Here is a 25,294-nt window from a genome sequence, read left to right as displayed (position 1 = left end):
TCTCTAGGTCTATCCATGTTGCTGCAAATGGCATAATTTTGTTTTTTTTTTTTCTTTTTTAAGGCTGAGTAATATTCCACTGTATATATGTACCACCACTTTTTTATCCATTTGTCTGTCCATGGGCATTTATGTTGCTTCCATGTCCAGGCTATTGTAAATAGTGCTGCAATAAACATTGGGGTGCATTTATCTTTTTGAATTGTGGTTTTGTCCAGGTATATGCCCAGGAGTGGGATTGCTGGATCATATTGTAGTTCAATTTTTAGTTTTTTAAGGAACCTCCATACTTTTCTCCACAGTGGCTGTACGAATTTACATTCCCACCAACAGTACAGGAGGTTTCCCTTTTCTCCACACCCTCTCCAGCATTTATTGTTTGTAGATTTTTTGATGATGGCCATTCTGACTGGTGTGAGGTGATACCTCATCGTAGTTTTGATTTGCATTTCTCTAATAATTAATGATATTGAGCATCTTTTCATGTGCCTCTTGGTCATCTGCATGTCTTCTTTGGAAAAATGTCTATTTACATCTTCCACCCATTTATTGATTGGGTTATTTGGATATTGAGCTGCATAAGCTGTATATTTTGGAGATTAATCCCTTGTCACTTGCTTTGTTTGCAAATATTTTCTCCCATTCTGAAGGTTGTCTTTTTCTTCTGTTTATGGTTTCCTTTTCTGGGCAAAGGCTTTTAAGTATAATTAGACCCCATTTGTTTATTTTTGTCTTTATTTTCATTACTCTAGGAGATGGATCAAAAAAGATCTCACTGCAATTTATGTCAAAGAATGTTCTACCTATGTTTTCCTCTAAGAGTTTTATAAGTATCCGGCCTTACATTTAGGTCTTTAATCCATTTTGAGTTTATTTTTGGGTATGGTGTTAGGGAGTTTTCTAATTTCATTCTTTTACCTGTACCTGTCCAGTTTTCCCAGCACCACTTATTGAAGACACTGTCTTCTCCACTTGATAGTCTTGCCTCCTTTGTCATAGATTAGGTAACCATAGGTGCGTGGGTTTACCTCTGGGCTTTCTATCCTGTTCCATTGATTTATATTTCTGTTTTTGTGCCAGTGCCATACTGTTTTAATGATTGTAGGTTTGTAGTACAGTCTAAAGTCAGGAAGCCTGATTCCTCCAGCTCCGTATTTCTTTCTCAAAATTGCTATGGCTATTTGGGGTCTTTTGTGTTTCTATGCAAATAGTAAAAATTTTTGTTAGAATTCTGTGAAAATGCCATTGGTAATTTGATAGGAATTGTACTGAATCTATAGATTGCTTTGGGTAGTATAATCATTTTCACAATATTGATTCTTCCAATCCACAAACATGGTATATCTCTCCATCTATTGGTATCATCTTTGATTTCTTTCATCAGTGTCTCATAGTTTCCTGTACACAGGTCTTTTGCCTCCTTAGGTAGGTTTATTCCTAGGTATTTTATTCTTTTTGTTGCAATGGCAAGTGGGATAGTTTCCTTGATTTCTCTTTCTGATTTTTCATTGTTAATGCATGGAAATGCAAGAGATTTCTGTGCATTAATTTTGTATCCTGAAACTTTATCAAATTCACTGATAAGCTCTAGTCGTTTTCTGGTGGCATATTTAGGATTTTCTATGTAGAGTATCATGTCATCTGCAAACAGTGACAGTTTTACTTCTCCTTTTCCAATTTGGATTCTTTTATTTCTTTTTCTTCTCTGATTGCCATGGCTAGGACTTCCAAACCTATGTTGAGTAACAGTGGTGAGAGTGGACATCCTTGTCTTGTTCCTGGTCTTAGAGGACATGCTTTCAGTTTTTCACCATTGAGAATGATGTTTGCTGTGGGTTTGTCATATATGGCCTTTATTATGTTGAGCTAGGTTCCCTCTATGCCCACTTTCTGGAGACTTTTTATCATAAATGGGTGTTGAATTTTGTCAAAAGCTTTTCCTGCATTTATTAAGATGATCATATGATTTTTATTCTTCAATTTGTTAATATGGTGTATCACATTCATTGATTTGCATATATTGAAGAATCTTTGCATCCCTGGGTTAAATCCCACTTAATCATGGTGTATGATCCTTTTAATCTGTTTGCTAGTATTCTGTTGAGGATTTTTGTGTCTATGTTCGTCAGTGATATTGGCCTGTAACTTTCATTTTATTGTAGTATCTTTGTCTGGTTTTGGTATCAGGATGATGGTGGCCTCGTAGAATGAGCTTGGGAGTCTTACTTCCTCTGCAATTTTTTGGAAGAGTTTGAGAAGGATAGGTGTTAGCTCTTCTCTAAATGTTTGATAGAATTCGCCTGTGAAGCCCTCCGGTCCTGGACTTTTGCTTGTTGGAAGATTTTTAATCACAGTTTCAATTGCATTACTTGTGATTGGTCTGTTCGTATTTTCTATTTCTTCCTAGTTCAGTCTTTGAAGGTTGTACCTTTCTAAGAACGTGTCGATTTCTTCCAGGTTTTTCATTTTATTGGCATATAGTTGCTTGTAGTAGTCTCTCATGATCCTTTGTGTTCCTGTAGTGTCAGTTGTAACTTCTCCTTTTTCATTTCTAGTTTTATTGAGTCTTCTCCCTTTTTTTCTTGATGAGTCTGGCTAAAAGTTTATCTATTTTGTTTATCTTCTCTAAGAACCAACTTTAGTTTCACTGATGTTTGCTATTGCTTTCTTCATCTCTATTTCATTTATTTCTGCTTTGATCTTTATGATTTGTTTCCTTCTACTAAATTTGGGTTTTGTTTGTTCTTCTTTCTTTAGTTGCTTTAAGTGTAAGGTTTGGTTGTTTATTTGAGAGTTTTCTTGTTTCTTGAGGTAAGACTATATTGCTATAAACTTCCCTATTAGAATTGCTTTTGCTTCATCCCATTTATTATGGGTTGTCCTGTTTTAGTTGTCATTTGTTTCTAGGTATTTTTTAATTTCCTCTTTGATTTCTCCAGTGATCTCTTGATTATTTAGTAGCATATTGTTTAGCCTCCATGTGTTTCTGTTTTTACATTTTTTTCCTGTATTTGATTTCTAATTTAATAGTGCTGTGGTCTGAAAATATGCTTGATGCGATTTCAATTTTCTTAAATTTACTGAGGCTTAATTTGTGACCTAAGATTTGACCTATCCTGGAGAATGTTCCATGTGCACTTGAAAGTGTATTCTGCTGCTTTCAGATGGAATGTCCTATAAATAGCAATTAAGTCTTTCTGGTTTAATGTTTTATTTAAGGTTTGTGTTTCCTTACTAATTTTCTCTTTTTTAATTTAATTTATTTTTTTATGCAGCAGGTTCTTATTGGTTATCCACTTTATACATTATTAGTGTATATATGTCAATCCCAAACTCCCAATTAATCACACAACCACCACCCCTTCTTATGAATTTTCTGTTCATTGGTGTAAGTGGGGTGTTAAAGTCCCCTACTATTATGGTGTTATAGTCAATTTCCACTTTTATGGCTGTTCACATTTGCCTTATATATTGAGGTGCACCTATGTTGGGTGCATATACATTTACAATTGTTACATATTCTTCTGGGATGGATCCATTGATCATATTGTAGCGTCCTTCCTTGTCTCTTGTAACAGTCTTTATTTTAAAGTCTATTTTGTCTGATATGAGTATTGCTACTCCAGTTTTCTTTTGATTTCCATTTGCATGGAATATCTTTCTCTATCCCCTCAGTTTCAGTCTGTATGTAGCCATAGGCCTGAAATTGGTCTCTTGTAGACAGCATATATACGGGTCTTGTATTTGTATCCATTCAGCCGGTCGACGTCTTTTGGCTGAAGCATTGTATCCATTTACATTTAAGGTAGATATTTATTTTTTTAACATCTTTATTGGAGTATAATTGCTTTACAATGGTGTGTTACTTTCTGCTTTAAAACAAAGTGAATCAGTTATACATATACATATGTTCCCATATCTCTTCCCTCTTGCATCTCCCTCCCTATCCCACCCTTCTAGGTGGTCACAAAGCACCGAGCTGATATCCCTGTGCTATGCGGCTGCTTCCCACTAGCTATCTGTTTTACGTTAGGTAGTGTATATATGTCCATGCCACTCTCTCACTTTGTCACAGCTTACCCTTCCCCCTCCGCATATCCTCAGGTCCATTCTCTACTAGGTCTGTGTCTTTATTCCCGTCTTACCCCTAGGTTCATCATGACCTTTTTTTTTCTTTCTTTCTTAAATTCCATATATATGTGTTAGCATATGGTATTTGCTTTTCATTTTCTGACTTACTTCACTCTGCATGACAGACTCTAGGTCCATCCACCTCACAACAAATAACTCAATTTCGTTTCTTTTTAAGGCTGAGAAATATTCCATTGCATACATGTGCCACATCTTCTTTATCCATTCATCCAATGATGGACATTCATATCGCTTCCATTTCCTGGCTATTTTAAATAGAGCTGCAATAAACATTTTGATACATGACTCTTTTTGAATTATGGTTTTCTCAGGGTATATGCCCAGTAGTGGGATTGCTGGGTTGTATGGTAGCTCTATTTGTAGTTTTTTAAGGAGCCTCCATAGTGTTCTCCATAGTGGCTGTATCAATTTACATTCCCACCAGCAGTGCAAGAGTGTTCCCTTTACTCCACACCCTCTCCAGCATTTATTGTTTTAGATTCTTTGATGATGGCCATTCTGACATGTGTGAGATGATATCTCATTGTAGTTTTGATTTGCATTTCTCTAATGATTAATGATGTTGAGCATTCTTTCATGTGTTTGTTGGCAATCTGTATATCTTCTTTGGAGAAATGTCTATTTAGGTCTTCTGCCCATCTTTGGATTGGGTTGTTTGTTTTTTTGTTACTGAGCTGCATGAGCTGCTTGTAAATTTTGGAGATTAATCCTTTGTCAGTTGCTTCATTTGCAAATATTATCTCCCATTCTGAGGGTTGTCCTTTGGTCTTGTTTACGGTTTCTGTTACGGTGCAAAAACTTTTAAGTTTCATTAGGTCCCATTTGTTTATTTTTGGTTTTATTTCCATTTCTCTAGGAGGGAGGTCAAAAAGGATCTTGCTGTGATTTATGTCATAGAGTGTTCTTCCTATGTTTTCCTCAAAGAGTTTGATCGTTTCTGGACTTATATTTAGGTCTTTAATCCATTTTGAGCTTATTTTTGTGTCTGCTGTTAGGGAGTGTTCTAATCTCATACTTTTACATGTACCTGTCCAGTTTTCCCAGCACCACTTATTGAAGAGGCTGTCTTTTCTCCACTGTATATTCTTGCCTCCTTTATCAAAGATAAGGTGACCATATGTGCATGGGTTTATCTCTGGGCTTTCTATCCTGTTCCATTGATCTATATTTTTGTTTTTGTGCCAGTACCATACTGTCTTGACTACTATAGCTTTGTAGTATAGTCTGAAGTCAGGGAGCCTGATTCCTCCAGCTCCATTTTTCCTTCTCAAGATTGCTTTGGCTATTCGGGGTCGTTTGTGTTTCCATACAAATTGTGAAATTGTTTGTTCTAGTTCTGTGAAAAATGCCAGTGGTAGTTTGATAGGGATTGCATTGAATCTGGAGATTGCTTTGGGTAGTAGAGTCATTTTCATAATGTTGATTCTTCCAATCCAAGAACATGGTATGTCACTCCATCTATTTGTATCACCTTTAATCTTTCATCAGTGTCTTATAATTTTCTGCATACAGGTCTTTTGTCTCCTTAGGTAAGTTTATTCCTAGATTTTTTTTTTCTTTTTCTTGTAATGGTAAATGGGAGTGTGTTCTTAATTTCACTTTTAGATTTTTCGTCATTAGTGTATGGAATGCCAGAGGTTTCTGTGCATAAATTTTGTATCCTGCTACTTTACCAAATTCATTGATTAGTGCTAGTAGTTTTCTGATAGCAAGATTAGGATTCTCTATGTAGAGTATCATGTCATCTGCGAACAGTGACAGCTTTACTTCTTCTTTTCTGATTTGGATTCCTTTTATTTCTTCTCTGATTGCGGTGGCTTTTATTTTAAAGACTATTTTGCCTGATATGAGAATTGCTACTCCAGCTTTCTTTTGATTTCCATTTGCATGGCATATCTTTTTCCTATACCTTACTTTCAATCTGTATGTTTCCCTAGGTCTGAAGTCGGTCCCTTGTAGACAGCATATATATGGGTCTTGTTTTTGTATCCATTCAGCCAGTCTGTGTATTTTTTTTTCCTGCGGTACGCAGGCCTCTCACTGTTGTGGCCTCTTCCATTGCAGAGCACAGGCTCACGACACGCAGGCTTAGTGGCCATGGCTTATGGGCCCAGCCACTCAGCAGCATGTGGGATCTTCCCAGACCGGAGCACAAACCCATGTCCCCTGCATCGACAGGCGGACTGTCAACCACTGTGCTACTAGGGAAGCCCCTACTTTGTCTTCTGGTGGGAGCATTTAATCCATTTACATTTAAGGTAATTATCGATATGTATGTTCCTGTTCCCATTTTCTTAACTGTTTTGGGTTTGTTATTGTAGGTCTTTTCCTTCTCTTGTGTTTCTTGCCTAGAGAAGTTCCTTTAGCATTTGTTGTAAAGCTGGTTTGGTGGTGCTGAACTCTCTCAGCTTTTGCTTGTATGTAAAGATTTTAATTTCTCCATCAAATCTGAATGAGATCCTTGCTGGGTAGAATAGTCTTGGTTGCAGGTTTTTCTCCTTCATCACTTTAAATATGTCTTGCCACTCCTTTCTGGCTTGCATAGTTTCTGCTGAGAGATCAGCCGTTAACCTTATGGGGATTCCCTTGTGTGTTATTTGTTGTTTTTCCCTTGCTGCTTTTAATATGTTTTCTTTGTATTTAGTTACTGATAGTTCGATTAATATGTGTTTTGGCGTGTTTCTTCTTGCATTTATCCTGTATGGGAATCTCTGTGCTTCCTGTACTTGATTAACTATTTCCTTTCCCATATTAGGGAAGTTTTCAACTATAATCTCTTCAAATATTTTCTCAGTCCCTTTCTTTTTCTCTTCTTCTTCTGGGATGCCTATAATTCGAATGTTGGTGCATTTAATGTTGTCTCAGAAGTCTCTGAGACTGTCCTCAGTTCTTTTCATTCTTTTTTCTTTATTCTGCTGTGCAGTCGTTATTTCCACTATTTTATATTTCAGGTCACTTATCCGTTCTTCTGCCTCAGTTGTTCTGCTATTGATCCCATCTAGAGTATTTTTAATTTCATTTATTGTGTTGTTCAATGTTGCTTGTTTCATGTTTAGTTCTTCTAGGTCCTTGTTAAATGTTTCTTGCATTTTCTCTATTCTATTTCCAAGATTTTGGATCAGTTTATTATCATTAATCTGAATTCTTTTTCAGGTAGACTGCCTATTTCCTCTTCATTTGTTAGGTCTTGTGGCTTTTTACCTTGCTCATTCATCTGCTGCGTTTTTCTGTCTTCTCATTTTGCTTATCTTACTGTGTTTGGGGTCTCCTTTTTGCAGGCTGCAGGGTCACAGTTCCTGTTGTTTTTGGTGTCTGTCCCAGTGGCTAAAGTTGGTTCAGTGGGTTGTGTAGGCTTCCTGGTGGAGGGGACTAGTGCCTGCGTTCTGGTGGATAAGGCTGGATCTTGTCTTTCTGGTGGGCAGGTCCATGTCTGGTGGTGTGTTTTGGGGTGTCTGTGGCCTTATTATGATTTTCAGCAGCCTCTCTGCTAATGGGTGGGGTTGTGTCTTGCTAGTTCTTTGGCATAGGGGGTCCAGCACTGTAGCTTGCTGGTCGTTGAGTGAAGCTGGGTCTTAGTGTTGAGATGGAGATCTCTGGGAGATTTTCACCATTTGATATTATGTGGAGCTGGAGGGTCTCTTGTGGACCAGTGTCCTGAAGTTGGCTCTCCCACCCCAGAGGCACAGCACTGACTCCTGGCTGGAGCACCGAGAGCCTTTCATCCACATGGCTCAGAAGAAAAGGGAGAAAAAGTTGAAAGAAAGAAAAAAAGAAAGAAAGAGGATAAAATAACATACAATAAAGTAAGATAAAATAAAATAAAGTTATTAAAGTAAAAAATAATTATTAAGAAAAAAATTTTTTAAATAAAAATAAATGGACAGAATCCTAGGACAAATGGTGAAAGCAAAGCTATACAGACAAAACCTCACACAGAAGCATACATATACATACTCACAAAAAGAGGAAAAGGGGAAAAAATAATAAATCTTGCTCTCAAAGTCCACCTCCTCAATTTGGGATGATTTGTTGTCTATTCAGGTATTCCACAGATGCAGGGCACATCAACTTGATTGTGGAGATTTAATCCGCTGCTCCTGAAGCTGCTGGGAGAAATTTCCCTTTCTCTTCTTTGTTCGCACAGCTCCCAGGGCTCAGCTTTCGATTTGGCCCCGCCTCTGCGTGTAGGTCGCCTGAGGCCGCCTGTTCTTTGCTCAGGCAGGACGGGGGTTAAGGAGCCGCTGATTCGGAGGCTCTGGCTCAGTCAGGTCGGGGGGAATGGTGGGTACGGATGCAGGGCAAGCCTGTGGTGGCAAAGGCTGGCATGACGTTGCACCAGCCTGAGGCGCACCGTGCGTTCTCCCAGGGAAGTTGTCCCTGGATCATGGGACCCTGGCAGTGGCAGGCTGCACAGGCTCCCGGGAGGGGAGGTGGGTATAGTGACCTGTGCTCACACACAGGCTTCTTTGTCGCAGCAGGGGCTGCCTTAGCGTCTCATGACTGTCTCTGGCATCCATGCTGTTAGCCACGGTTTGCACCCATCTTTGGAGCTCCTTTAAGCACTGTTTTTTTGTTTGTTTGTTTTGTTTTGTTTTGTTTTTGTGGTACTGGGGCCTCTTACTGCTGTGTCCTCTCCCATTGCGGAGCACAGGCTCCGGATGCGCAGGTTCAACGGCCATGGCTCACGGGCCCAGCCGCTCCGTGGCATGTGGGATCCTCCCAGACTGGGGCACGAATCCGTGTCCCCTGCATCGGCAGGCAGACTTGCAACCACTGAGCCACCAGGGAAGCCCTCTAAGTGCTGCTTTTAATCCCCTCTCCTCACGCACCAGCAAACAGAGAGAGAAGAAAAAGTCTCTTGCCTCTTTGGCAGGTCCAGACTTTTTCCCAGACTCCCTCCCGGCTAGCCGTGGTGCACTAACCCCTTCAGGCTGTGTTCTCGACACCAGTCCTCTCCCTGCGATCTGACCAAAGCCTGAGCCTCAGCTCCCAACCCTCGCCTGTCCCAGTGGGTGAGCAGACAAGCATCTCAGGCTGGTGAGTGCTGGTCAGCACCGATCCTCTGTGTGGGAATCTCTCTGCTTTGCCCACCGCAACCCTGTTGCTGTGCTCTCCTCTGCGGCTCTGAAGCTTCCCCCCTCCACCACCCGCAGTCTCCGCCCGCGAAGGGGCTTCCTAGTTTGTGGAAACCATTCCTCCTTCACAGCTCCCTCACACTGGTGCAGGTCCCATCCCTATTCTTTTGCCTCTGTTTTTCCTTTTGCCCTACCCAGGTACGTGGGGAGTTTCTTGCCTTTTGGGAGGTCTGAGGTCTTCTGCCAGCGTTCAGAGGGTGTTCTATAGGAGCAGTTCCACGTGTAGATGTATTTGTGACGTATCTGTGGGGAGGAAGGTGATCTCTGTGTCTTACTCTTCTGCCATCTTCCTCAACCCCTCTAAGGTAATTATTAATATGTATGTTCTTACTGCCATTTTTAAAATTGTTTTGGGTTTGTTTTTGTAGGTCTTTTTTCTTCCCTTCCTCTTTTTTGTCTTCACTTATGTTTCTTGCCTAGAGAATTTCCTTTAGTATTTGTCATAAAGCTGGTTTGGTGGTGCTGAATTCTCTTAGCTTTTGCTTGTCTGTAAAGCTTTTGATTTCTCCATTGAATCTTAATAAGATCCTTGCTGGGTAGCATATAGGTTTTTCCCTTTCATCACTTTAAATATATCCTGCCACTCCCTTTCGGTCTGCAGAGTTTCTGCTGAAAAATCAGCTGATAACCTTATGGGGATTCCCTTGTATGTTATTTGTTGATTTTCCCTTCTTGCTTTTTATATTTTTTCTTTGTATTTAATTTTTGTTAGCTTGATTAATATGTGTCTTGGTGTGCTCCTCCTTGGGTTTATCCTGTATGGGATTATCTGCTCTTCCTGGACTTGCTTGACTATTTCCTTTCCCATGTTAAGGAAGTTTTCAACTATAATATCTTCAAATATTTTCTCAGACCATTTCTGTTTCTCTTCTTCTTCTGGGACCCCTATAATTCGAATGTTGTTGTGCCAGAGCTTGTCCCAGAGGTCTCTGAGACTGTCCTCATTTCTTTTCTTTTTTTTTTTTTTTTCTTTATTTTGTTCCATGGCAGAGATTTCCACCATTCTGTCTTCCAGGTCACTTATCTGTTCTTTTACCTCCTTTATTCTGCTATTTATAACTTCCAGTGTATTTTTCATTTCAGTTATTGTATTGTTCATCTCTGTTTCTTCTTCAATTCTTCTAGATCTTTGTTAAACTTTTCTTGTATCTTCTCAATCTGTGCCTCCATTCTTTTTCTGAGTCTTGGATTATCTTTATTATAATTACTCTGAATTCTTTTTCAGATAGATTTCTTATCTCCTCTTAATTTAGTTGGTCTTCTAGGTTTTTATCTTGCTTCTTCATCTGTGAAATATTTCTTTGTCATCTCATTTTGTTAAAAATCTGTTGTGGTCTCTTTTCTGCAGGCTGCAGGATTGTAGCTCCTCTTGCTTCTGGTGTCTTCCCCCTGGCAGGTGAGGTTGGTCCAGAGGCTTGTGCCATTATCCCCTTGATAGAGGGTTTGATTTGTGTTGTGATCACAGCCTGCCCTGGGTATTGAGCACGGCTCCCCCTTTTCCCTGTGGTTGCCACTGACCTCTCAGGGGCAGAGTCTGCTCCCTAGCTGTTGGGGTAGATGCCCCCAGATCTGTTTCTTAGCTTTGATTCTGATCTGCAGTGTGAGGTAGGCAGGATTGGAGCACTCCCACTGGGAGAGAATCTACTGTGTGTTCCTCCTCTGGAGCTGTTCACCTGTGAATGTGCTCTGTTGTGTCCCCTTTTGCTCGTTATGTGGGCTCACAAAGTATACTGTTGCTGGCACTGCTCTTGATCCCACCTTAACTGTGGGTATGCCAGCAATTGGCCCTGGTGACTCTCAGGAATTGTTTTCACCTGGCCACCAGCACAGGTCCACTGAGGTCAGGTCCCAGGACTGCAGTAATCATGCACCTGGACCCTCCGTGGGAACAATGGAGGCAGCTCAGACTCTGCTCTGGCCCAACTGCCATGTGTACATGCCCAGAGAGCCCACAGCTGCTAAATCAGGACCCGTCCCAGCTGTAAGAGCATTTGTTGTCCTTTGGATGTTTTGCAGGCACTGAATTTAGGAAGATGTCAGTGGAAGAGTACGTCCACAGTTCACAGCCGAGAGGAGAGATTTCAGCTCTTCTTCATTAATTACACAGCCCCTGGGGCTCAGCTGTGGTTTCTGTCCCTCTTCTGGGCAGATTTACTAGTGGGGAGAGCTATCTGCACCCTCACAGGACAGCGGGGTGGGTCCCTGCATCCACTGGCAGATTTCCTAGTAGTGAGAGGTTTCTGTGCACTCCCAGCACAATGGGGCAGGTCCTGGCACCCACTGATGGATTTCCTAGTTGTGGAAGCTATTCATGCCCTCCCAGGACAGTGTGGGCAGGTCCTGGGGCTTGCTGGCAGAATTCCTAGTGGCTAGACCTGTCTGCACTCTTCCGGGTCAGCAGGGGCAGGTCCTGAGACTCACTGGCAGTATTCCTTAGTGGGAGAAGCTGTCTGTGCACATCCCGGTCAGCAGGGGTGGGTCCTGTGACCCGCTGGTGGAATTACTAGTGTCGGGAGCTGTAGGTGCCCTTCCAGGTCAGCAGGGGCAGGGCCTGGCATCTGCCTGCAGGCCTGGAAGAGTCAGCCAGTGCCCACCTCTGTAGCCCAAGATGGCAGCAGCGACTCGTGTCTGCCTCTGGAGCTCCTGTAGGCGGTTTCCTGTTGCCTGGGAGTGCTCATAGGGAAAGAAGTTCTTATGGTGGGCCTTCCCTTCTTCTTGTGTGCCTCCCAACAATGGTTCCTTGCCTCTCTGGCAGCCCCAGCCTTCTTCCTAGTACACCCTCAGTTGCCGTGGCCCAACGTCTTGTGGCTGTTTCTGCACCTAACCCTGGTCCTCTCTCTGGGACTGAGCTTAGGAGTCTGAGCTTCAGCACTTAATGCCCAACCTCTGACAGAGGAGTATCTCAGGTTGGAGAGTGCAGAGTGGCAGTGCTGACCCTCTGTGCAGTTTACTCTCTGTTTTGCCTTTCACAAACCAGTTGCTGCTCTCCCCCTCTTAGGCTCTGAAACTCCCCCTTTCCAGTCTAATTTCCCCACTGGTTAGGAGCCTTCCCAAGGTGCAGCAACCTTTCCTCCTTCACAGCTCCCTCCCCAGGGTGCAGGCCCCATCCTGATTCCTTCTTTTTCCTTTTGTCTTACCTAGTTACATGGAGGTTTTTGTGTTACATGGAGGTTTTTGTGTCATTTTGGATGTCTGAGGTCTTCTGTTGGCCCTCAGTAGCTGTTCTGTGTGAATCGTTCCACTTGTAGATGTATTTGCAATGTTTCTGTGGAGGGAGGTGAATTCTGCTTCCTACTCGTTGGCCATTTTGATCCTGACTCTGCGTGGCTGCTTTTTGAATGACCTAATTTTCCAAAGAGTCTCATCCTAGCTTCTCCTTTGGGCCTCAGATGGTCTATTGTATATTTCCACTCAGAATCTCTTGCCTTAGATATCTGTGGGTCTGTAGACATGTTGAAGTCTTTATGAGTAGTACCTGTCTCTTTTCCTGTCTGCTTTCTGAGTTATGCAAAATAGGGATGAGCATCTTGCTTCAGTCCTTCAGGTATTCTCCAGACAGTTTAGAACAAATGTATATAATGCTTCATAAATAAGGTCTGTTCTGCTTCCTCCAGTGCCAGAGAACTGGTAACTGAGCTGCCACTTGCTCAAGATCAAAACTGCCCCTGCACCAGGGAGGAGGTGGGGAAATGGCAGGGGAAAATGCCACAAAATTTTCCTACTGTTTCAAATTTAGATTTTTCTTTATTTGGCATTTGGTTGGTTGCTATAAGCCTTGGAATATTTTCTAGAGCTCCTACAAAGTGGTTCAGACAACTTCTGCTTGTTTTTTGATGTTTCTGCGGAGAAATAAGAGCTTGGAGCTTCTCAGTCTGCCATTTTGCTGACATCACTCCCCAATAGAGAGCTTTAAAAGCAAGAGGAGGATGTTTATAAAGATAAGGCAGAAATTAATGAACAGAATTATGATATAAAATTAAAGCCTAGCTCTTTAAAAAATATATATACAATAGATAAGTATTTCTTGATGCTACTGAATAGAATTATAAATGAAGAAGGGAATGTAACAATGCATTCTAGAAGGCAATGCATACATGCATGCTAATGAATTAGAATGTCTAGATAAAAAGGATGTTTTAAAGAAAAACATGAACTTTCAAGATTGATATAAGAAGAAAATCTAGAGAGACCTGTAAGTATAGCAAAAATTAAAGCCATGTGTGCCAGAGTGGAAAATGTCATTCAAGAGCCTATTCAAAGTCCCATGCATCTATAAAAAACATTTTATGTATAGTACAGTTGACTCTTGAACAATATGGGTTTGAAACATACAGGTCCACTTACATGTGGATTTTTTTCAATAAATACATACTATAGTACTGCACGATCCACAGCTGGTTAAATTCACAGATGCTGAGCCAAGGATACGGAGGGACGACTGTAAAGGTATATGTGGATTTTTGACTTGGGGAAGGTCAGTGCCCCTAACCCCCCCCACTGTTCAAGGGTCAACTGTATATGTCTATAGGTAAATTTTTAAAATACTTACAGGAATATCAACTCATTCTAGAAACAGATATTTACCATATGATATAATCAATTACAGAATATACAAAAACACACAAAAAAGATCAAGAGAAATCTTCTTGATTCATATTATGTCAAAACACAAAGAGATTTAAAGATAGATATAATCTATTAATATATTTAATAGAATCTATATGATATATACCACAATTGTGTAAAAGGGCCCTACATTACCACCTCACCATTGGATAATTTACTAGTGAATTTCATTGAATTGGTTCATGGTTCTTGGAATCTTCAGCCAAGTTGTGAATGTTAATTCAAGTCAGAGTAATGAGAGAGAGGGAACTAACTTCAGGATAGAGTTCTTAATAGAGTTTCTAGCCATCACTAAGGGAGATTAACATCTTTCAGCTGGGTCTCTAGGAGGACTGGTGGATGCTTCACACCTGGTGTACAGGTGGCGGCATAGTGGAGACTGAATAGGATTTGGATGTTAGACTAGGAATGCAGGAAGATTTCCTGTGGATCACACATGGGCTCCATGGGAAAATGGAGGACCTGCCAATTTCTTGGATCCTCTATACTAGGGCTGCATGGATGGGTGGAGAGATGGAATGTGTCCATGAAGGACGGAGTCCTAGAGCTAAGGAAATTGTTCCAAGGGACTCCATGGAGAAACATATCCTACTCTCCCACTCTTCCCACCCCCAGTGCTGGTCAAGGGGCCACCTGGAGACAGCTGCCTGATGGTGGAAGCTCTGAGAAGAGCTAATTCTGCATGTCTTTGAGGTCCAGAGAGCATGAAGCCACCAGGAAATGGTACAGTTCAAGTAACACCTTTCTTACTTATTTTCCCTCCACCCCCCAAAATAAACCTTCAAAACCAGAGGAGGTCATATGTAGGCCATCAAGATGGATTGGGAGGGGACAGAGGAGAAGCAGAAGCACCGAAGTTGAGAAGTCAACTACACTTCCTCTGCCATGATAAGCTTCCAGCCTGAAATAGGGCTGGCCTGTGGAAGGGAAAATATTAATTCTGTATCTGCATTTAATATTAGACATTGAACTGAGAATTCCTGTGTAACATAAAAATGGAAAAAGACTACTATTAAAACACTGGCAGAAAACCATGCAATCTGCCCGAATTTTTACCCAAGGCAAAGAAATTTCATACCTCACTTAACAGTGTTTAGGGGGATAGTGGGGGACAAATAAGATTGCATTGACTAGATCACAAGGTATGTTGATTACCAATAAACTGGTTGTCGACAGATTTTTAAAAGAACAATTATAAATTAACCATGAGCAAAACAAGCTTAATCATTTCTTAAGAGTATTGCCCACCATGATAAAATAGGATTTATCTCAGGAATTCAAGGATAGATTACAGTAGGAAATTAATACATCATAGTTATAGGTTAAAAAAGGAAAACGAATGTATAAAGAGAGGTTGAATCAACAAAATCTATTTCTATTTCTGATATGTAAAAAAAGCCATCTAGGGTCAGTCATCTGATTTATAATTAGTTCCTGAATATAAACTCCATAAATTGGTGATATCTGTTTTTCAACTCATGACACAGTTCCCAGAAAATGAGAGTATGTATGTATGTATATATTTAAAGGAAGTAAAAGAATGAGTCAGAACTACATTAAACTAAGAGTGCAAATCATCCTTCATGGTGGGGCACAAGAAGCACTCTTACTATAATGAAGAACTAGGGGATGCTGTACACTGTTATCCCTACTGTTTTTCATTTCCTGTAAGTTGAAACCGTTGCAATAAAACAGAAAAAAGAAATATGAATAAAACCAATAAAAATGAAGATTAAAAAATCATCATTATAAGCAATACAATTGTAAGACTAAAATCCTCAAGAGTATTAACTAAATTATTAGACATAGTAAGAGAATAGCCTGGCTGGATATGATAGTGGACAAATTCATAAGCAAAGACAGCCATAAACAAATAGATAATAGCTTCCCCATGTATCAATGAGTGCTAGAAAGATAATGTAAAAATATCCCATTCCTAATGGTACTACGCTTATAAAAGACAGGAATAACCTTATGAAGAAATGAGCGGTTGTCTATGAAGAAAATGACAAAACTTTACTAAAAGCCATGACTGAAGGCATGCATGAATGCAGATGTGTCACAGTTATGTAGGAAAGACTGAATATCATGTAGCATTTGTTCTTCTCTTAAATCATATTTTTGAGCAAAACTCCAACCAACATCTTACATTATATTTTTAGGAATTTGATAAAACAAATGTTTCTAAAGCTCATATGGAAGAATAAACTTATGTACTGGAATAAACAGCTAACCATCTGACAAGAAAAACACTGGACAGCTACCTTACATTGTACACCAAGATAAATTCTGATGGATTAAGAATCTAAATAGAAAATAAAGCACTATAGAAATAAGAATTGGAATTTAAACTTAATCCTGATACAATACTTTTTCCTTGTTTTCTACCCAGCACTACTCTAGATTTGGGGGGAGGTAATAATAAACAAGAAACAGGTTCTTTTCTCAGAGAATTTATATTCTGATGGTGGCCTCCCCACCATCATGGATGGGAACAGAGTCAGTAAATTAAGAAATGCAATAAAATAACAAGATCATGTCAGATCTGGATAAGTGCTATGACAAAAATAAAACAAGAAGGTATAATAAAAAGGGAATAGGTGATCAGAGCAGGACCAGGTGAACTGTCTTCAATTACCTAATTACACTGTGATGCTAAAAACATGAATATCTAGAAACAAAGTATTGCATCCAGCAAAGAGCATGTGCAAAGGCTCTAAAACAGAAAAATCCTTGACTATTTCTGAAGAGCAGAAGGAAGGTATGCATACCAGAAGCATGGTGAGAGAGGAGAACAGTGGTAAACCGAGAGGGGTTAGAATTTCAGGAGCCAAATCCTCAAGTAGAGAGAGGATACCAAGGGGAAGCTGACTCTTGAAATGCTCAGGGACCCACTTTCCATTTTGAGAGAAAAGGCAAAGTATGAGTAGCAGGTATGTGGAATGGTCTCTTTGTAAATAGCAAAATGCAGAAGTTACTGTGTTTTCAATTAAAGTTTAAGGTAATATCATCAAATGACAGTGAAGAGAGATGCCTGAAGTGAAGGTGTGAAAGAGCTCTTAAAAGTATGGGAAGAATGAATGTGACTGGGGAGAATAGAGGATTTTGTGAGCCTTAATTTAAAGTGAGACAGGTGATTTTCTCCAGCCTCAAGGGATGAAGTAAATAGGTTATTTACAGTAGCCTAAAAAATGATGAAACCCAAAGCCAGGTTTCACAACCCTGAAGCTAATATGTAATATATTGCTGTGGGAGTAAACATTGGCATAATCCTTTTGGAAAGCAATTTATCAATATGTTTTTTACTTACATAAAAGTAATTGGGAGGCAGTGACAAAACAAGAGTTTGGGAGTTAAACACACCTGCACTCAAATCATGTGGGCCTTATTAATTCTGTGAGCTTACATCTTTTCTGGGGGAAAAAGGTGTTTGGCCAGAACCAACTTAAAAATACAGTTTTGGAAAAAGATGGCAGCCAGACCAATTAGATGACTTAATTTGAATCTTCTGAATGAAGTTCTAGGTTCATTTTAATATTGCATCAACCGTTTAAGTATGGGAATGGAAACTTTAACAATTTCAAGCCATTTTTGACAGCAAGTGGGAATTTTACAAGATATTTTCCAACAAATTTTGCAGTAAGCTTCTCAGGCACGTTGTTTTGATGAAGATGACTCAACCTCAGACATCCAAGTTCTTTATGGAGCAAATCAAATACTATTTTGTGAACCCGTTACCAATTCCTAGCATCAGAAAAAAGGTCTGAAGACACAAAATTCATGGCCTGAAGATCACATTACAAAGTATCCTTAGTGGTGCAGGTAAGATATTCAATGATATCAGGTGATTGGATGACTTGAAAAAGAAAGATGGGAAGACAGAATAGGGACAGACAGCAGAAAATGTCAGCCTGGCACCAAAGGAAACAGAAAAGCTGTCATGGGAACAGGACCAAGACTTGTGAGCCTCTTAGGCAGCCAAGATCTCCCTAGTTTCTGAAAAGATTTGGCTGCCCAAAGGAAATTTTCAAAGAGCCCAAGTTTTATTTCAAGATGGTGTATATGCCCTATCAAGAGCATTTTCTTACACCACACAGTGACTTGGACCTGTACAAGAAGCTTGGTTCACTGTCTCATTCAGCCGAGCCCAAGCAGGTAACATCAAGCTAGTGTTAGCCCAAGTTTCATACTCAGGGGCTGTAAGAATCATTGAAAAAAGAGTTCATGCTCTCCAGCATCTTTGTGAGCAGCCATCAACCACTTCTGCAGAGTCATCAGAGTAATGGACTAATGATTTCCCAGAATAAGTCTGAGATGATGTACAAACCTGCATCATGGAGAGCTCATCCCCAGCCAGAGATCCTCATCTACTCTTGATACAGGAAAAGCCACCACTGATCCTGTACTGAGATGGCTGGACATGCCTGGACAAAGGAGCCCAGAAGAGCTAAATGGTGACTGACCTACCAGTGTGGACGACTGCAGGTTACTTGGGGTGAAAGCCAATCCTAGTCTCCAGTGGTGAGAAGAATTTGATCATAAGGTCCCAAGGACACAGCCAGGTCAACTAGCATCTTAAGGATACAGCCAGTAGGAAAGTAATCTCTGTTGGGTTTAGCCATCATGAGCAATACCTTACAAGCAGGAGACTGACAACGACCCCAGTGCTCCATGAATGTCCTTGGGGAGCTTAACACACTCAAGCTCTCAGCTACACCAGACCCCCTCCAGGCTCAGGCCCTGGTACCTATTTACCAAAAGGATACAATGTATCACTGAGGTTACTAACACTGGCCATCCTTGTCTTGCCCTATCACCAACATGATCCAGCAAGTACAACGGTAAAACAAGAGCAGAGGGAAGGTAGGGTTTGGGGCCAAGGGCAGGGTGGAGAGTGGCACTCATACTTTGTTATCAAAAAGCACAATACATATAGTGTGCATGTGTGTATCTTGTGGAATATATATAAATGGTACTTCAGGTCACACAGAATGACACAGAATATGTATTTATATGAATTTAATAAAATTACCAGTATTTTGAAGCACTAATGTGCTTTTTGTCCAAAAATTCAAATTACTTCAAATTCAAATTAATCTCTATAGCTATGTGCTTTTTTTTTTAATCTGAAGGCAGAAATTTCTAGAATAGCCAATTTCAAAAGGAATTCAGATGGCACAGTGTAGCTGATAAGCACATGTGGAATATGGTCTGTTATTTAGATTTCCTTTCTGACAGCTTGTCCAGGTCCAGATGGAAGAATTGTTTAAAAAATATGAGGTTATTGGGACTTCCCTGGTGGTCCAGTGGTATAGAATCTGCCTTCCAATGCAGAGGACATGGGTACGATACCTGGTCAGGGAACTAAGATCCCACACACTGTGGGGCAATTAAGCTCGCATACTACAACTACTGAACCTGAGTGCCTCAACTCGAGAACCCGCATGCCACAAACTACAGAGCCCATGCGCTCTGGAGGCTGCACACCACAACTACAGAGCCCACATGCCCTGGAGCTCTCATGCCACAACTAGAGAGTGAAAACCCGCACACCACAACTAGACAGAAGCCCGTGCGCAGTGCAAGATCCTGCATGCCACAACTAAGACCCCATGCAGCCAAAAAAAAAAGAAAAAAAATAAGGTTCTAAATAAAGATCTAAGGGGTATATTGAGACTACATTTGGATAAAAACAGCTACTGATTTAGAAATTCACTTACTGATTTAGAGGTTGAGATGTATAATGAATGTAAATTTCATTAGAAAGATTCTTTTTTAGATTATTGTACAAAGTTTATTATTAAAAGTATCCCATAGCTTATTATTACATTATTATTTAACTTTTTTTTTTTTTTTTTTGGCGGTACGCGGGCTTCCCACTGTTGTGGCCTCTCCCATTGCGGAACACAGGCTCCGGATGCGCAGGCTCAGGACCATGGCTCACGGGCCCAGCCGCTCCGCGGCATGTGGGATCCTCCCGGACCGGGACATGAACCCGTGTCCCCTACGTGGGCAGGCGGACTCTCAACCACTGCGCCACCAGGGAAGCCCGTTATTTAACTTTTATATTAAGATTTACAGTCAGAGTATTAGCTAAGTTATAAAGATACAGTTTTAATCTCTTGGTTTCTCTTATTCTTGCCTGTTTTATGGTATGAAATCCAACACTTTCAAGTGGAGTTTGGAAATTTATTTCAGTTCTTTCATTCATATTGTATCACTTTGTCTGCTATGGTCCAAATGTTTAAGTCCTTCCCCAAATTCATATTTGAACCCAAAAGTGGTGATATTGGGAGGTGAGGGCTTAGCTCATGAGGGTGGAACCCCATGAATGGGATTAATTAGTGTTCTAGTAAAAGAGACACCACACAGCTTCCACCATGTGAAGACACAGTGAGAAGGCACCTGCCATGAATGAGGGCACAGACCCTCCCTGGACAGTAAGTCTGCCGGCACCTTGCTCTTGGACTCCCAGCTTCCAGAGTGCGAGAAATAAGTGTCTGCTGTGGGTTTTTGCTACAGTGGCCCAAGCGGACTCAGATGCTATCCTAACAGAATGAAAGCTCTTTGTCTTAGACAAACTAACATACTTTAACTCTGGTGAGAAAATAAATAATGCAAAGATAAAAAGGGAAAGAACCCAAATAGCAAGTTTTGTTTAAAAAGCCAAGAAGGCCTAGCCTAGTTTTTACTGGTATTTGCTTCCTTTTGCTTCGCCCCCACTACGCACATGCACACACACAAACATACACACATTTCTATTCACTTTTTTGGGGGTGGGTAGGTAAATGAAGGACATGACTCCTCATTTTATGCTCACATGGTCTCTGGATAATCTTTTGAACAACCGATTTTTGTACTTCTCAGAACTCCAGAACTTTTCAACCACATCTCTCACTTCCAGGCAAAAATACAAAATGCTGAAAACATCCCAAGGAAACATCATCTAGATGTTTTTTGGAGTACCACCATGGCTTAGTTGACACGTGCCACTTTTTTTCTCTTACAGTTCAAAAAGTCTGATTTTTGCTAAAATTCCAACTCTCATTCTATATGCTGCTGTTTTGAGGAAGTCACTTAACATTTTCCACTTAAGGCAATGTTAAATAATTCCCTTTACTCTCCCTGAAGCACTAAAAGTCACAGTGGTGTGTATTTAAGCTTACATTGTTATGATTACTCTTTAGAACTGTTGGAGTCTCAGTTAAAGATTCACAACATTTTGAGATAAACCTTTTCTTCAAGATATCCACCTGTGCCCCACTCCAGATTGTGAGCCCCTCCTGGAAAGCCTCTGGGCACTCTCAGCCCAGGAGATCAAGAAAGACACAGACATACTTACTCTAAAACAAAACAAAACAAAAATCAGTGCTAAATCAACACAAGAGACAAAGATTGCTAAGGCTGCTGTTCAGTGAAAGTCAAAATCACTAACCACCAGCAGTGGTGGAGCATCACGGGAAGGCCTAGTGGTTTCCAGTGTAACCAGGGAAGCCCAGGGCCTCCTTAGGGTTCCAGACAGCAGTCTGGTTTCCCAATTCATGTGCCTTCATTATGAGACCTGGTGAGAGATGATTCTCACCAGGAAGCCTCACATTTACTCATTCCCATAAATATTGGTGGCACCACCTCATAAAGCTCCATGGAGACTATACTGTATGTCAGCATAATTAGACATTTTTTCAACTCTGCAAATGGCTTTGGGAAACTTCACTGAAAGCCTCTTAAGTACCAGGGTGATATTAATTACAGACCTTTGTGACTATGATATGGGAAATCCACCCCAAGAGAATCTGTGTTCTTAGATACGGCAACCCAATTATATCAACTCAATCCGAGGAGTTTGTTTTTCACTTGTTTGATGTCTATTTATAGTAACAGTAATGCCCCAAATCTTAGATTTATAAGATTTTTTTCTGCAGAGCTCCAAGTGTTTCATGGGTGTCTCTTAACTTAATCTGAGGACATGGCCTCACTTACTGTAATCACCTCCAGTGAAAACTCAAGGCCAGTGCACCATGCAACCACGAGCCCAGCCCACAGGGCAGACAGACCTGAGCCCGTAGAGCACTGTCCCGTCGGGGTGGAGGCGGATCATGCGGTTCTTCACTGTCACTCCATGCACAAATGACTTTTTGTCATTTAAGAAATATGTGTCAGGCACCCAGAGCTGGTCAGCCACTCGATTGTCCAGCGTGAGGTTGAGAGGGATCCCAGAATAGGCGAGCCTTTTATCTCTCCAGTATTGTTGAAAATACATGGTCAAGGTGTAATCCTGGGGAATAAAAAAGAAAAGAAAAAAATGAGTTTGTGCTCAGCCAGAGGCCTGTTTCCTCCACCACTGGCCCAATTCAGGTTGGAATCCAGGAGAAATGGATGTTATTTTCAGATAGAGTTAGGAAGCAGTGGTTGCTTTCTTGTAAACACAAATACCAGTTTTAATAGGTGTACATCATGTCTATAAGTTCTCTTTTATTTAGGTAAGAAGCAGACTACAAATTGGCATTTAAGAGATAACCTAGAAATAAAGGCCCCCAAAAAAGTCATCATAAAATCAGGGTGCTGGCAGGGAACCCGTGCGCTGGCCTAGGTCCTCCTCCTCTCACCAGGCAAACCTAGGCCTGAGCCGCCCATGACAGGCCAGGCCTGGCTACGAATTCTCTGCAGTCAGACTCCTCCTCTCCTTCTGCCCTCCACACAGCTGTAAATAGAAAACCTCTGGAATAGAAACACCAGTTGGAGACACCATGACCTGTGGGAGGGTCTCTACACCTCATGCATCACATTTTCCTTTCCTTCTAGGTTGCCATTCTACACTACACAGCCATTTCTACACTAACTGGGACATGTCATCACCTCTAGAGGATGACATCTAGAGAAAATTGGACTAAAACCAGATGTGGGAAGAGGGAGCCAGGGGCAGTGCAGCCCCACAGGCTTGCCAACAAAGTAAGAAGCAAAATAGGCAGATGACCCCATGTTTTTGTTTTGCAGAGAAGTTAGTGCAGTAAGAAAGTGGGGAAAAAAGACAAATCAGAGGCTGAGCATGGAAATTCTATTTTTAAATTTCTATTCTTTTTGGCAATCACTGTTCAAGTCTAGAACAATCAGGTCTAAAAATCTGGTCATAGTCACTGGACATCCTAAACCCTGTCGTGGAAGGATACAAGCTGAAAATCCAAAGGTGAGGCGGTAAACTCTCCAACCAGGGAAGGAGAAATCACTGTTGTTACAGGCAGGAGCGCCTAGGCTCACGCACCGGCAGAGCATGTCTGCAACACCCTTGCTTTGCAGGCAGTGAGAGGCGGGATGACAAATCAGCTAAAGAATCCATCCCAGACAGGCAGACTCTTCTTGCTGCCTCACAGGGCGGTTCTCAGAGCTTGCTAACCCAATAACACCCATCTGTTACTGATTGCAAGAGTGCTGGGGCACAGGAGCCTCCAAAATGCCAAAGTACACTTGTGCTCCTCTCCAGGTGCTGTCACAGACAAGGAAGTGACAAAACCAATACGTACTAAACAACTACAAACAAAAGAAGTTTTAAGCTATAGTGCCCATAAAAAATCAGAGAGAGAGGGAAGCAAAATATGCAAATGGCCTGGGGAGTCTATTGACATTTTATCTACAACTTGAAGGAGAGGCAGCATTTCAGTGGATGAGAAGAAACGGGAATTTTTTCCTAGTCACCTACACGGCAGAGGTCTATGCCTGGTATTAACTGTGTTAAACCCCCTACACACAAAAAAACCCCACCACCAATTAAAGATTCTCACAAAGCAGGTGGTATTGAAGATAGGCCTTGGTCAGCTAGACACGAGGTAGGGGCATGAAAAGTCATACCAAGACCGTTGTTTTTACTGAATTGACAAGAAACCCCAAGGAGTGCAGTTTTGCTGGAACTTGGTGTGCAAGAGGAGGAAAGTAAAGAGTTGTGGGCAAGGCAGGACCCTGTGGCAGTGACCATAAAGTGGAAACACTCAAACACCAGCTCCGAAGCCAATGAACACTGAAGGTTTCCAAGTAGCAAGTGACAAAACCGTGTGTATTGAACATGTCATTTATTTTCTGATTTCTCATGCTTTAAATTCTGGGCCCTGGAGGGACTGCGTTCTCTCCCTCTAGTTCCTAGAGAGATCAAACAACTCTGCCAAGTGCTGGATTGTACTTTTCATATGCAAACCAACCACCCCAGAGCTCATACCTCGAACTGCCTTCTTTATTAGGTTCTCACACTCCAGGCCAGTACTTCATTCCACGTTCAGGTACCAGGCAACTAAGGATAGACTAGGTCCCAGGGCCTACTTTAATTATTCAAACTAGCCAATCCTAAGCCTGCTTACCCAGCCTGGCCATGCCCATTCTTTCCATGGAAGCTACAATAAAGGCTCACTCTCTGTGGCCTGCCCTGGTGCTTCCCCAGGCATCCCCTCCACAATGGCATGGCATGCCCCCTTCTCTTGGGGTCTGTGGGTGACAAACTCTCTTTTCAATGATAGCTGCCTCCTGACCTGTTGGCCTTGCCATACCTGAATAGTAATAAGACTACGTTTTAAGCACAAAGCTCTAGGAGAGGAAGATCAGTTTTGCAATGGTGAGTTCAATGGGTAAGACGGATGATGAGCAAAGTCCTCAGTGAGTGGGAGAGCTTGTTGATAGGTGATGTGGGAGGACAGAGAAAAGGAGTGCTGATTAGGAAGTCAGAGATAGTAGGCTTGATGTAGACCCTTGGGATGCAAATGGCCTGTGAAGTTCGCAATCATGCCCCCCGCATTACCATTAAGTTAATGTAGGTGATGCATTTTAACTGAAACATGCAAAGTTTTGGTGGCATAACAAGACGGAGATAAATTAGCAGGAGCAGCTAAAGGATTTTCAATTTAAATATAACCCTCCAAATTGCATTCTTATTGAAATAGAAGAGTTTCATCTTTCTCTCCTGGTTTCTAAGCTCTCATCCTACGCCTGAGTTGTGAAGTCTAGCACTGCTCTCCCATCTCCCTTCCAGCTGGCATTCACATGGGCTGCCATGAGGGTGGAGGCACTGCCATGTGTCAGTTGGCCCTGGGAACCCAGCTGTCATTCACAGTCTGCAAGCTCAGGATCAGGGTCTAATTTTGGATTCTGCTGCTCTCTACAGCATCAGCAGCAACTCTCAGTTTTGGTCTTGGGGGTTTGCTGAGTGATTTGAGTGGACTGTGGTAGGAGAGAGCTTAGGTAACAGAGGGAGAAAAAGTAGTAGTACTTAAACCCAAATCTGCTGTATGGGTTAAGCCTTGGAAAGCAAGGGTATCATGAAATCAGTGGGACACTAGTCAGTATCCCACTTCATTCTCCTGCAGAGAAAAAAGAGGCAGATGAAGGAAAGGTGACTCTACAGG

General features: G+C 41.3%; 1 protein-coding gene across 2 annotated transcripts in view; it reads right to left on the bottom strand.

Moving 5' to 3' along the window:
* The window catches only part of GABRB3 (gamma-aminobutyric acid type A receptor subunit beta3), a 233,224-nt gene that overhangs the window by 54,606 nt on the left and 153,324 nt on the right, over positions 1 to 25,294 (bottom strand). For both annotated transcript variants that reach the window (XM_024741782.1, XM_024741780.1), the window contains exon 4: positions 21,968 to 22,188. In XM_024741782.1, the coding sequence (XP_024597550.1) occupies positions 21,968 to 22,188 (221 nt within the window). The remainder of the gene's footprint in view (positions 1 to 21,967; positions 22,189 to 25,294) is intronic.

The sequence above is a fragment of the Neophocaena asiaeorientalis genome, unplaced genomic scaffold (genome assembly GCF_003031525.2).
Source record: "Neophocaena asiaeorientalis asiaeorientalis breed wild unplaced genomic scaffold, Neophocaena_asiaeorientalis_V1.1 scaffold655, whole genome shotgun sequence".
Classification (NCBI taxonomy): Eukaryota; Metazoa; Chordata; class Mammalia; order Artiodactyla; family Phocoenidae; genus Neophocaena; species Neophocaena asiaeorientalis.
The sequence above is the reverse complement of the archived record's forward strand: the minus strand, read 5'-3'. Positions and strand labels throughout refer to the sequence as shown.